General features: G+C 36.4%; 1 protein-coding gene, 1 long non-coding RNA gene and 1 pseudogene across 2 annotated transcripts; all 3 read right to left on the reverse strand.

Annotated features, from left to right (window-relative positions):
• LOC141701396 (transmembrane E3 ubiquitin-protein ligase FLY1-like) lies at positions 1-2,382 on the reverse strand (annotated as a pseudogene).
• A 2,652-nt stretch (positions 2,383-5,034) lies between these two features.
• On the reverse strand, positions 5,035-5,496 carry LOC141701397 (uncharacterized). Its single transcript, XM_074505057.1, has one exon. It carries the CDS (start codon positions 5,494-5,496, stop codon positions 5,035-5,037), a length of 462 nt encoding a protein of 153 aa, XP_074361158.1.
• A 6,330-nt stretch (positions 5,497-11,826) lies between these two features.
• Positions 11,827-13,497, reverse strand: LOC141701408 (uncharacterized). The gene is made up of 3 exons (XR_012566777.1): positions 12,858-13,497; positions 12,233-12,669; positions 11,827-12,118 (listed from the first exon to the last, which is right to left on the reverse strand). It is a non-coding gene; the product is annotated as an uncharacterized LOC141701408 (long non-coding RNA).
• Between the last annotated feature and the right edge of the window lie 629 nt (positions 13,498-14,126).

Genomic DNA, 14,126 nt, shown 5'->3' on the forward strand with positions numbered 1-14,126 from the left:
TTCACAAACCTTACACATTTTGAGGTTTTATACACATAAATTCACAGTATGGTTCTTGCGAATCCATAATGTCTCAAAAAATTTTGGCTTCAAAAGTCATGTTCTATATTTTGGCCTTCCAAAAAAAATTTCTGGTTCCGGCCCTTAGCTACACTGGTGGAAGTCGCCGCCTGCAGGTTGGGCAATCCATCTTTATATCCATCCACTTAAGTAAGCAATGTGAATGGAAGACATGTTCACATGGCGTTACCTGCACATATAGGTTCGGACAACGTTAGTTACATAGCCTTAAACTTCAAGCTGAAAGCTGTCCAAAAGTACCATGCAAAAATCTGGATGTTGAGTGAAATCAATGGGCGTCATGCAAATGACACAGTCACTGGCATGATTTACATCCTGATCCGGCCGTTATGGTAATTATATTTTAGTGGAAACATCTGCATGAGGATCTATGAAAGAAAAAGATCAAAGTTAGGATATGATTTTCATAATTTGATGAAAAAAATTGTGAAGCCAAGGTTTACAGAAGACAAAAGTTGCAAGCAACAATGAAAAAAAGCATTATACAGATAGGACTCATGAATAAAGCAATTGATCTTTTCTGGAAACTGCTATTTATAATGATCAAGTGAACCAGCAACTAAATTGACACAATACTACACTCTAAAAAACATATCACGATTCCCTGCCTAAATGTTGGACAACATATTACGATTTACATCAAGGTTTTTTGAAAAACACAAGCGATTTAGAGTGATATTTGATCACATCTATGTGAGAAATCCTAAGTATGAAACTGATTGTGCGGTTCCTCATTTATTTAAGAATCCTTTAAGCATTACAATTATTGCAGCTCCTCAGAATATTGGTTGGCACTCTCTTTACAACAATATACAGGGATTAGGCATTCTCTACCTTGATTTTATATAAAAATAACAGGGAAGAGTTACATAAACTAATTAACAAAATAGAGAAGGGTTGCATGAACTAATATATTGTGAAAAGTTACATCAAACATGCCAAAAAATGAAGAATCGACATCCAAGATAGTGCTGCAGTAAAAGAATATTTGCTTGCAACCCAGCAAAACCCACCAAATAGAGGCACCAACTCCTTTCAGGCTTAATGTGCATGAAGTTGCGGGGACATCCAAAGATATATAAAGGAATTGCAAGCCGAGTTACACTCATTCCAATAATTTAACTAGGCTGTAGTGGCTTTCTTGGGTCACGAAAAACATTTGTGGCAATCTGAGGTATCCAGTAGGAGTGCACAACCAGAGTAATAACTGGAAGGAATTTAGGGAACTCGTACGTGATCAGAATACCTCCCAGAAGGATACCACCTGAAAATGTAAACCATAAAGATGTGTGAGTGTGAAGTAGCACTACTTCCCTACTAAGAATAAATATCCATAACTTTTAGGTTAATATAATTGATACTAATGCTAATAAGTTGAAACATTTATTCCATAAAAAAGTTATACGCCATCAAATGTTTTTATCAGAAATCTTATTTTACAAGTACACAAATGCTTTTCTTTCAAATACAGAAGAAGAGGATAGCTTAGGATTGCAACTGTTCTGGAGCAGAACTGGCAACTGTATATATCCTCTCAAAAGATTCATGATTATGTTTTCTGGTATACTATTATCTTCTGTTACTAGAATGAACCTTACATATACTGCCAAACACTACAACAGCACAACGTTGCACAAGCTCATGCAATAAAATGATCATAATCTTAGCATTTCATGTAGGAATGTCAGAACAGGTAATCCAAGTAACAAAGATACATGTTAAATTGGGGAAGCAATTCAAAATTTAAAATTAAAAAAAGGTATCATCCTATACAGAGTGGCCCGAGATTCAGGTATAAGTGCATTCATAGTGATAAATGTTCAATGTGAATCTCAAGTTATGAATTTCAAAGGTATGCATACAGGACAGAAATTCATTACAAACAGCTAAGCAAAAGTTTTACTCACAGAAATAAATACAAAGAACTGAAAGTTCACGCCTCGCTTCCACACTCTGTATGTAATTTGTAGGCCTATTTGCCTTCCATATATGGAGAAAAAATCTCAACTCACAAAAAGAGAAGACAACAAACTTGAAGAATGCGGCAGTGGCAAATGCGTTATACAATTGTTCTGCATACATGAAGAAGTGACAATTATGGAGAACACAAGTAGTGAGAAATAGTTTTTTAAAATAATAAAATTTGGTCAATGCCAAAGACAGAGAATAAGTTTTATTCTAATTACCAACTGTGATTCCTGCAGTCAGATGTAAAAGACAAAGGTATGCATCCATGATAGGCTGTTGTCCAATTGTGAAACTTGAAACTTTGACAGCTCCCTGACAGTAGGATGGAATATCCGTCAGCTAGTATATAACAAAACTGCAGATATCCATAAAATAAGAACGGTACAAGTGTCTCAAAACAACAAAACTGTAGTAGCTGATCACTGGCACAAATTGAGAATCCTGCAGAAGCAATAAATAGGATCAAGATGGAACCCTTACAGATTGCGTGTTGCTATGTTTCCTTTGGTGAATTAACAGGAGAACTTGAAGGAGAGAGATCTAATATATGGCAGACGGTTAAGGAAAATCAACCATTCTCAATCTATCAATACATAATGTTTTCCAGATCTCATTGATATAGTCCCAAGTTCTACAGCTTATCACGGTCCTGCTGCTGCATATGATATGCCAGTGTGCCACAAGTAACAGGGTAAATTACGTGAGAAGGAACCATACAATGGCAAATAACATTACTATTAATTTGTGATAACAATTACTGATATGAGATACTTTAATCAACAATTTACTATCAAGTATCATATGGCCAAAACAACATTCAATTTAAATTGTTATGATAATTACCGAGTAATATGGATTGGAGATATTGTAATCATCTTTGTATCCAGATTCTCCAGATTTTTCTCTGCAGTATAATTATACATATATCAGTACTGAACACACTATAAGATTTAAAACTGGAGTCACGGGTGCAAATCATATCAGTACGGGTAGGCTACTGCTCGAAGTAATCATAAGGGCCATATATAATCCCCTTCTATTTTGATTGTTGCACCGCACACTTTATGTTCATCTTCAAACACCTTATAGAATATAACCATCCCCTACCAATCAAAAAATGGAAACTAAATATGAGTTCTTTTTAAGGAGAAAAATGACAAAAACGAGCCACATCAAGATTAAATCAACAATAGCATAATACAAACATCCTAATTAGGCTAAACATGCAAGATGATAATGTAAACTGAAGTAAACAAGTATGTTGCCTACCCCATAGAAGAACACTATAAAACATTAAACAATTACAGATGAAATCACTAGGAAAAAACTTCAGCCACAAAAATCAAGCGAGGGAATAAGGACGAAAATCATAACAAGAAAAGCTTGACATCTAATCCAGTAAACAAAACACACAAAGTTTGTCAAACTGAATCACAAGGTATAGGAGTTGATGCAGGCTTTTACGGAAACTCAACATAAAGAGCCAAACAGCAGAGCAGTAATTAATAGTGATCAGAACACAAGAAGAAAAAAGGAAAGGCTCTTATATTTTCACTTAACAGGTGAGGCCCAAGTAAGGATCTAAATATTCTAACTTAAAGAACCTAAAGTTTTGTGCAATATATTCAAATCATAGTAGTCCTCGGTTCTGCCTTCCAATCAGCAGAAACCAATCCACTAGGCGATCTAGCCAATCATATTCAAAGCAACGTAGATTTGTTGAAGGTTTTCAGAAGTAACAATCCTTGTTGAAAGTGGTAGCTTGGTTTGCAAAGGTCAATAAGTCTGCTTCTCTATGGCAGATTCCTCCTAAAGGTTAAGAATGGAGTCATGGACGTTGAAATGCAAAACCATCTCTATCTTATAACACCATAAACCTGGCTTGATCTTGTAAAGAGAAACAGCAGGCTATTAACCGGGATCTCATATCAACCCCTTTTCGTTAAGAATAATTTTTATAGTCTGAAAGTTGACATTTTTCATTCTCACAATTCAAATAACTTAACTATTGATAATACTTCTTCAAGTGAATAGCATTCCAAGCATTTTTGATGGGTGTACCATCGAGCATAGACAGTCGGTAGGTTCCTGGCGTGACGAGCCCTGTTACTTGATAAGGTCCTTCCCATGGGGCTTTGAACTTTCTCGTGATGGTGGGTTGTGAAGCCGCCGACTCTCGAAGGACTAGATCCCCAACCAAAAACTGTTTAACTTTTACTTTCTTGTTGAAATAAGCTATTGTGCGCGCTTGCTATTGGAGTACTGTCTTCGATGCCTCATCCCTAACTTCTTCCATAAGAACATTGTGAAGTTGGATTCCTTCTGGTGAGGCTTCAACATCAAAATACTCGACCCTTGATGAGTTAAGAAACATTTCGACGGGTAAAATTGCTTCCAAGCCAAAAGCCATCTTAAAAGGGGATATGTCCGTCGCACTTCTAGGGGTCATTTTGTAAGACCAGGGCACATTCGGCAACTCATAGACCCACGGTCTTGGTAATTCATCGACCCTTTTCTTAAGTCCTTGTAAGATTATGCGTTAGACACTTCAACTTGTCTGTTAGCCTGGGGTTATGCCACCGAGGATTTGATGTGTTTAATCTTGATTTGTGAAAGTGTTTTGGTGAACTTTTCTCCTACAAATTGAGTTCCATTGTCAGTTACCACAATTCTTGAGACCCCAAAACTGAATATAATGAACTCCATTAGAAACTCGATCATCTCCTTCTCTCGGATTTTGGCTAATGGTCTTGCCTCGATCCATTTTGTTACGAAGTCAACAGCCACTAAGATGTATTGTGCCTGGTTTTTGGACTTCGGGAAGGGACCCACGATGTCTATACCTCATTGGTAGAAGAGATATGGGTTGACAACCTGGATCATTTCCACCGAGGGCTGATGAGATACCGCTCCATATATTTGACATGATTTACATTTTCGCAAGAAATCATTACAGTCACTTCGCATTGTGGGCCAAAACAAACCTTACCTCATTATTTTAAGGGCTAAATTCTTTCCACCCAAATGATCCCCGCAAATTCCTGTATGGACTTCGATTATCGAGGTGTGAGACTCTTCTGGTCCCAAGCATCGGAGTAGTGGCTCCACGAGCCCTCGTCGATATAATTTGTTTTCTAGCACATAATAGTTTCTTGCCATGTATGAAATGGCTCTGGCTTCACCCTTATCTTGTGGCAATTTGTTCTGCAAGATGTACTTCAAAATAGGTTGACGCCAATCTGCAATAGAGGAGATTTCATTAACCTTCAGCATGTCGACGGATGGAGTATCCATATCAATAGAGGAAGCATTTCTTTCTTCGACATAAATTCCCTCTGATGTTGCAGCGACGGATGATGCTAATTTAGACAAGGCGTCAGCCCATTGGTTGTCTTCCCTGCAAATGTTCTTGATTGTCCATGACGAAACTTTCCCCAGCAAGGACATGACTAGATTCAAATATGTCGATATTCGAACATCATGTGCCTTAAACTCGCCTTACAGTTGTTTGGTAACAAGCTGGGAATCACCAAATATTTCTAAAACTTTCACTTCCAGCTCAATCGCTAGGCGTATTCCTGTTAACAATGCTTCGTATTCGGCTACATCGTTTGTTACCGGGAATGAGCATTTTTATGTTAAGATTTTAGCGACACCAATGATTTAACCAATGTAAAAGTTTTACTTAATTCATTTCAGTTAATACTTTTTTCAGTTGGTAGTTCTACTCAAAATTTTGTTGTAATACAACCTCTATTTTTTTATATAACGCTTTAATTTTTGCACATATTTCAATCCGCTTATTTAGAAATATAATTTTTTAAATTGTTTTTGTGAATTAAAATACTTATCTATTTTTATTCACAGAAAGAAAATTGTGCAAATAAACTTTATCTGCCTAGTTAAAAAACATTGAAATGTGTGTAAAAGTTAAAGCGTCATATAAAAAGGGCGTAATGATTTAGCTCAATGCCAGTTATCATGTGAAAATTCCTTAGTATAAAAAACTAATAAGTTTACATAAGTTCATAAAGAGTTTTTTACAGTTAAGCATCGTGCGTGCATGAGTTCGTCACTATGTGAGTTATCATCAAGAAGCACTTAAATTTTACTTTATTGTATTTGACTGGTTAACTACATATCACAACCGGCGTTTCTTCAACACTTTACATCCTCCGCTCTTCTATTTTTTAAGTATGCAATACAACATTTTACATTCATTCAATCAATTATACAAACATGAGCAAGTTAGCTAGGCTACAGCTAATTTGTAATCCGCATCCTTCAGAGTTTCTGGATTGATTGTTTTCTCTATTGTATCAAGTTACACATGGACGGATTTAAGGTGGGCATGGGTGGCCATAGTCCCCTCAAAACCTCTTCATGAGCTTACAATGTTCCAAATTATGTATAAAAATTGATTAGATAGTGTATTTCGTCCTCCCATAAATTTATGATCCCCATATAAATTCACAAATCTTGGAGCATCTCCAACAATGGATTGCCAAAATAGTTGTTAACCTTGTCAAATCATCATGGATATTAATATTTTATTTTCACTCAATTTCATATTAACTTGGCAACATTGTACTCCAATAGTTAGTAACATTTGTAGTCCCTAAATTAAATTATAAATAACTCAAAAACTAAAAAAAGTATTATTAATATACACATTTTATACTTATATATATAGGATCTTACTCCACTGAGAACCTGTTTTATTGTGAAATATGAGATTCAATCATAACCACTGATTCTTATATATTATTTAATACTTTACCACACATTAATTTTTTAATATTTAAATATTTTATCACCCTATTCTTTCAAATTCCACCACCTGCCGCCTCCAACCACCGCCGACCTCCATTTTAGGCGACCAACATTTCCGGCGACCACCAATAATCATCACCGTCAAATATAATATCACTTACGACCAGAGAATGAAAAATCACCAAAATAAGAAATCACCATCATAATAGCAGAAATCACTCTATCTGACCACCGGTAAACAGAAAATTACCGTCGGAGAAAAAAATCACCACAATTGATCACTTCCTCTACCCACCAGATCCGGCCACTAACTCCATCATTAACTCCAATCACCAATATCATTACCAAAACCACCAAATTTAATTAAAGAACACCACATTTAAAAAAAAAATTATCACAATATCAGTACCACGAGCATATATACAAACCACCAATTACATAAGAATCGCCAAATACAAGCCAAAATCACCACAATTAAATTAAAATGACTAATACACAACAAAGAAAATGCAATTTTGTGATAAATTATATCCGTACATGATAAAAGGCTAGTGGAATTTTTGTGATCAAAAATATAAATCGGAGGCTATGTATATCTTTGTAGTCGTTAATTTTTAAGTGAAAGACGTCGGCGGCGATGAGGATGGAGCTGGAGGTAGGGGATGAAGATGGAGAGAGAGAGAGGGGGGAGGGGGAAGGTGAGAGAGAGAGATGAAAGTCCGAAAATGAGTGATGGAGCGGCGACGGCATCGGGTGGTGGAGGTGGAGAGAGAGAGAGAGCAAAGGTTGGGGTTGTGTTAATGAGAGGGACTGATAAAGAAATTTTTGGGTTGGAACAATAATTGTGTGGTGGGGATTAAAAGAAATTTATAAAAAATTTAAAATAGAGGGCTGAGATAGTTCTCATATCTCACGTTTCTCATTTGACCAACTCCCTATATATATATATATAGGGAATTGCTCAAATGAGAACCTCTATTTTGGTGAGATATGAGATCTAATCTCGGCCCTTAATTTTTATTAATTTTTTATAATCTAAACCACACATTTCTTATCCCTTCTTCCTTCCTGCCAATTTCATCTCCTCCGTTTCTCTCACCTCTCACCTGCCACAAATCATTCACACACACTTATATACATACATAATATATCCACCTTCTACACTCTCCTCTCTCCACCGCCCCCACCCTTCGCCACCCGCCGTCGCAGCCGCCTCATCAAACTTCCACCATTTCTTTTCACCTCCGCCACCACCATCCACCATTTCCGCCTGACCTCCTCTACATCTTTTACAATACACATCACATACCTCTTTTTAAACTCCAACTCATCAACTCTCTACACTGCTTGTTTTCTTTCCCACCGGAACATTCACCGTCGATGCCGGAATCTCAATCCTTAACAACCACTTCAGTTTCAAAATCACTGATGACGGAGATTTACATGGCATCCTCTATACCCCCATTGTAAAAAATTCGTTCAACCTGTACATATTTAATTTATCACAACTTTTGTTTTTGTGTTATGCAACATCTCTGTAGTTTTAATTAGTTAATTAGAGTTTGTGATGATTGTTGGGATTGATTGAGGTCGTCTAATGATTTTTCGGTTGTGTGATTCGATTTTGGTGCTTATAGTTTATTCGTTGGTGATTTAAATTTAAATATGGTGGTCGGAGTTTATGAAAGGAGCTGGTAGCCGGATCTGGTGGACATAAATAGTTGTCAGATGTGGTAATTTTAGGTTGTCGAAGGCGATTTTTTATATTCTGGATTTGATTTTTCAATTTTTAGGTGGTGATTTTTTATTTTCCGGAGGTGATTTTTGATTTGACAGTGGTGATTTTGTATTTGACGATGGTGATTTTCCGGTGGCTGCCGGTGGTGGTGGTGGCGGTGGCGGTCGGCGACGGTGGTGGCCGAAAATGGTGGTTGGAGGTAGTGGTAAGCAGAAAGAAGATATGGAAGAGGTGATAGTTAGAGATGATGAAATATAAAAGGAGGTGATAATTAGATCTAGTAATTTTTGTGATGATATTGGTGATCATAGTCGATGAACGGAGTTGGTGGCCGGATCTGGTGGATAAAAGTGGTGACCAGTTGTGATGATTTTTTTTCTCCAATGTTGATTTGTTGTTTACAGGTGCCCGGAGGGGTGATTTTTATGTTTCCGACGGTGATCTCTTATTTTGACAGCGGTGATTATATGTTTGACAGTGGTGATTTTCTGGAGGTCGCCGGAGGTAGTGGTTGCCGGAAATGGTGATGTCCGACGATTGGAGGCGGCGGTGGTTGGCTGGTTTAGAAAGAAGATGGGGGAGGTGATAGTTGGTGAAGATGATGTTGAGATTTAAAATGAGTGGTGTAGATTAAAAGTAGTTTTAAATTTTGTGTGGTGTAAATTAGATCTCATATCTCATTTTAAAATGAGTTCTCATTTGAGTAAGACCCTATATATATATATATAATTGGAACAATGTAAGCTCGTGGGGAGGTTTTGAGGGGACCATGGCCACCCCATTCCCCCCTAAAATCCGTCCCTGTGTAGTTTGATACAATAGAGACAATGATCAATTCGGGAACTGTGAAGGATGCTGAGTACAGCCTAGCTGAGCTAACTTGCCCATGTTTATATAATTGAATGGATGTAAAAAAATGTTTGTATTGGATACTTAAAATGCAGAAGAACTGAAGATGTAGAATGTTAAAAAATAGTAAAATTGCAAGTAAAATTTGAACTCAAGTAATTTTATACATTGGAGGGCTTTTTGATGGATAACTCACCCAAATGCATGTAAACTTTTTATATTTTTACGGTTAAGAATTTTCACTTGGTAAACGCAATTGAGCTAAAGTATACTGTACTCATCAATCAAAATTTTCAAAACGACCAACTTAAAAAAAATATTTCATCAAATATTAATAAAGTATTTAGTATTTACTGATCAGAAGTCCATGTCAGCTACATTCTCCACATCATCCACTCACCATTCTCCTGGATCACTCCTCCATCCTCTTGTCTTGCCTTTGGACCGATTAGGACCACCTTCATTTCTGGTATCCTTATAATTTTTGTTTTATCCTTGTTGTTGGAAAATTTCTGTCTTGGTGCTTATCATAAACTTTGTTCAACCTATTGAGACATGAATGAAATGTTAATAGAGATGTGCTTATTTTTGTTCAACACTTGTGGTCTTGTCCGCATTTCTTAGATTTTGTCTATTAATCATCATGGTAAAAGAGCTACTAATGCAGCACATTTCCTAAGTTTCTTTTGAGTTTTTTTAGTGCACTTTTTGCTTCTTTTTCATTCCTTGAAAGTATGAAGATGGAGAGAGAGAGGAGGGGGAAGGAGAGAGATATAAAAGTCCGGCGATGAGTGATGGAGCGGCAGCGGCGTCAGGTGGTGGTGGTGGTGGAGGTGGAGGTGGAGAGAGAGTGCACGGGTTGGGGTGGTGTCGATGAGAGGGAGGGATAAAAAACTGTTGGATTGGAGCAATAATTGTGTGGTAAGGATTAAAAAAAATTATAAAAAAATTAAAATAAAGGACTGAGATTAGATCTCATATCTCAATATAATTAGGCATCTCATTTGAGTAACTATATATATATAGATTAGATAATTTGATGTGCCCCGGATATATTCACAAACCTTACACATTTTGAGGTTTTATACACATAAATTCACAGTATGGTTCTTGCGAATCCATAATGTCTCAAAAAATTTTGGCTTCAAAAGTCATGTTCTATATTTTGGCCTTCCAAAAAAAATTTCTGGTTCCGTCCCTTAGCTACACTGGTGGAAGTCGCCACCTGCAGGTTGGGCAATCCATCTTTATATCCATCCACTTAAGTAAGCAATGTGAATGGAAGACATGGTCACATGGCGTTACCTGCACATATAGGTTCGGACAACGTTAGTTACATAGCCTTAAACTTCAAGCTGAAAGCTGTCCAAAAGTACCATGCAAAAATCTGGATGTTGAGTGAAATCAATGGGCGTCATGCAAATGACACAGTCACTGGCATGATTTACATCCTGATCCGGCCGTTATGGTAGTTATATTTTAGTGGAAACATCTGCATGAGGATCTATGAAAGAAAAAGATCAAAGTTAGGATATGATTTTCATAATTTGATGAAAAAAATTGTGAAGCCAAGGTTTACAGAAGACAAAAGTTGCAAGCAACAATGAAAAAAAGCATTATACAGACAGGACTCATGAATAAAGCAATTGATCTTTTCTGGAAACTGGTATTTATAATGATCAAGTGAACCAGCAACTAAATTGACACAATACTACACTCTAAAAAACATATCACCATTCCCTGCCTAAATGTTGGACAACATATTACGATTTACATCAAGGTTTTTTGAAAAACACAAGCGATTTAGAGTGATGTTTGATCACATCTATGTGAGAAATCCTAAGTATGAAATTGATTGTGCGGTTCCTCATTTATTTAAGAATCCTTTAAGCATTACAATTATTGCAGCTCCTCAGAATATTGGTTGGCACTCTCTTTACAACAATATACAGGGATTAGGCATTCTCTACCTTGATTTTATATAAAAATAACAGGGAAGAGTTACATAAACTAATTAACAAAATAGAGAAGGGTTGCATGAACTAATATATTGTGAAAAGTTACATCAAACATGCCAAAAAATGAAGAATCGACATCCAAGATAGTGTTGCAGTAAAAGAATATTTGCTTGCAACCCAGCAAAACCCACCAAATAGAGGCACCAACTCCTCTCAAAAGATTCATGATTATGTTTTCTGGTATACTATTATCTTCTGTTACTAGAATGAACCTTACATATACTGCCAAACACTACAACAGCACAACGTTGCACAAGCTCATGCAATAAAATGATCATAATCTTAGCATTTCATGTAGGAATGTCAGAACAGGTAATCCAAGTAACAAAGATACATGTTAAATTGGGGAAGCAATTCAAAATTTAAAATTAAAAAAAGGTATCATCCTATACAGAGTGGCCCGAGATTCAGGTATAAGTGCATTCATAGTGATAAATGTTCAATGTGAATCTCAAGTTATGAATTTCAAAGGTATGCATACAGGACAGAAATTCATTACAAACAGCTAAGCAAAAGTTTTACTCACAGAAATAAATACAAAGAACTGAAAGTTCACGCCTCGCTTCCACACTCTGTATGTAATTTGTAGGCCTATTTGCCTTCCATATATGGAGAAAAAATCTCAACTCACAAAAAGAGAAGACAACAAACTTGAAGAATGCGGCAGTGGCAAATGCGTTATACAATTGTTCTGCATACATGAAGAAGTGACAATTATGGAGAACACAAGTAGTGAGAAATAGTTTTTTAAAATAATAAAATTTGGTCAATGCCAAAGACAGAGAATAAGTTTTATTCTAATTACCAACTGTGATTCCTGCAGTCAGATGTAAAAGACAAAGGTATGCATCCATGATAGGCTGTTGTCCGATTGTGAAACTTGAAACTTTGACAGCTCCCTGACAGTAGGATGGAATATCCGTCAGCTAGTATATAACAAAACTGCAGATATCCATAAAATAAGAACGGTACAAGTGTCTCAAAACAACAAAACTGTAGTAGCTGATCACTGGCACAAATTGAGAATCCTGCAGAAGCAATAAATAGGATCAAGATGGAACCCTTATAGATTGCGTGTTGCTATGTTTCCTTTGCTGAATTAACAGGAGAACTTGAAGGAGAGAGATCTAATATATGGCAGACGGTTAAGGAAAATCAACCATTCTCAATCTATCAATACATAATGTTTTCCAGATCTCATTGATATAGTCCCAAGTTCTACAGCTTATCACGGTCCTGCTGCTGCATATGATATGCCAGTGTGCCACAAGTAACAGGGTAAATTACGTGAGAAGGAACCATACAATGGCAAATAACATTACTATTAATTTGTGATAACAATTACTGATATGAGATACTTTAATCAACAATTTACTATCAAGTATCATATGGCCAAAACAACATTCAATTCAAATTGTTATGATAATTACCGAGTAATATGGATTGGAGATATTGTAATCATCTTTGTATCCAGATTCTCCAGATTTTTCTCTGCAGTATAATTATACATATATCAGTACTGAACACACTATAAGATTTAAAACTGGAGTCACGGGTGCAAATCATATCAGTACGGGTAGGCTACTGCTCGAAGTAATCATAAGGGCCATATATAATCCCCTTCTATTTTGATTGTTGCACCCCACACTTTATGTTCATCTTCAAACACCTTATAGAATATAACCATCCCCTACCGATCGAAAAATGGAAACTAAATATGAGTTCTTTTTAAGGAGAAAAATGACAAAAACGAGCCACATCAAGATTAAATCAACAATAGCATAATACAAACATCCTAATTAGGCTAAACATGCAAGATGATAATGTAAACTGAAGTAAACAAGTATGTTGCCTACCCCATAGAAGAACACTATAAAACATTAAACAATTACAGATGAAATCACTAGGCAAAAACTTCAGCCACAAAAATCAAGCGAGGGAATAAGGACGAAAATCATAACAAGAAAAGCTTGACATCTAATCCAGTAAACAAAACACACAAAGTTTGTCAAACTGAATCACAAGGTATAGGAGTTGATGCAGGCTTTTACGGAAACTCAACATAAAGAGCCAAACAGCAGAGCAGTAATTAATAGTGATCAGAACACAAGAAGAAAAAATGAAAGGCTCTTATATTTTCACTTAACAGGTGAGGCCCAAGTAAGGATCTAAATATTCTAACTTAAAGAACCTAAAGTTTTGTGCAATATATTCAAATCATAGTAGTCCTCGGTTCTGCCTTCCAATCAGCAGAAACCAATCCACTAGGCGATCTAGCCAATCATATTCAAAGCAACGTAGATTTGTTGAAGGTTTTCAGAAGTAACAATCCTTGTTGAAAGTGGTAGCTTGGTTTGCAAAGGTCAATAAGTCTGCTTCTCTATGGCAGATTCCTCCTAAAGGTTAAGAATGGAGTCATGGACGTTGAAATGCAAAACCATCTCTATCTTATAACACCATAAACCTGGCTTGATCTTGTAAAGAGAAACAGCAGGCTATTAACCGGGATCTCATATCAACCCCTTTTCGTTAAGAATAATTTTTATAGTCTGAAAGTTGACATTTTTCATTCTCACAATTCAAATAACTTAACTATTGATAATACTTCTTCAAGTGAATAGCATTCCGAGCATTTTTGATGGGTGTACCATCGAGCATAGACAGTCGGTAGGTTCCTGGCGCGATGAGCCCTGTTACTT

Source organism: Apium graveolens, unplaced genomic scaffold, assembly GCF_009905375.1.
Source record: "Apium graveolens cultivar Ventura unplaced genomic scaffold, ASM990537v1 ctg3792, whole genome shotgun sequence".
Taxonomy (NCBI): Eukaryota; Viridiplantae; Streptophyta; class Magnoliopsida; order Apiales; family Apiaceae; genus Apium; species Apium graveolens.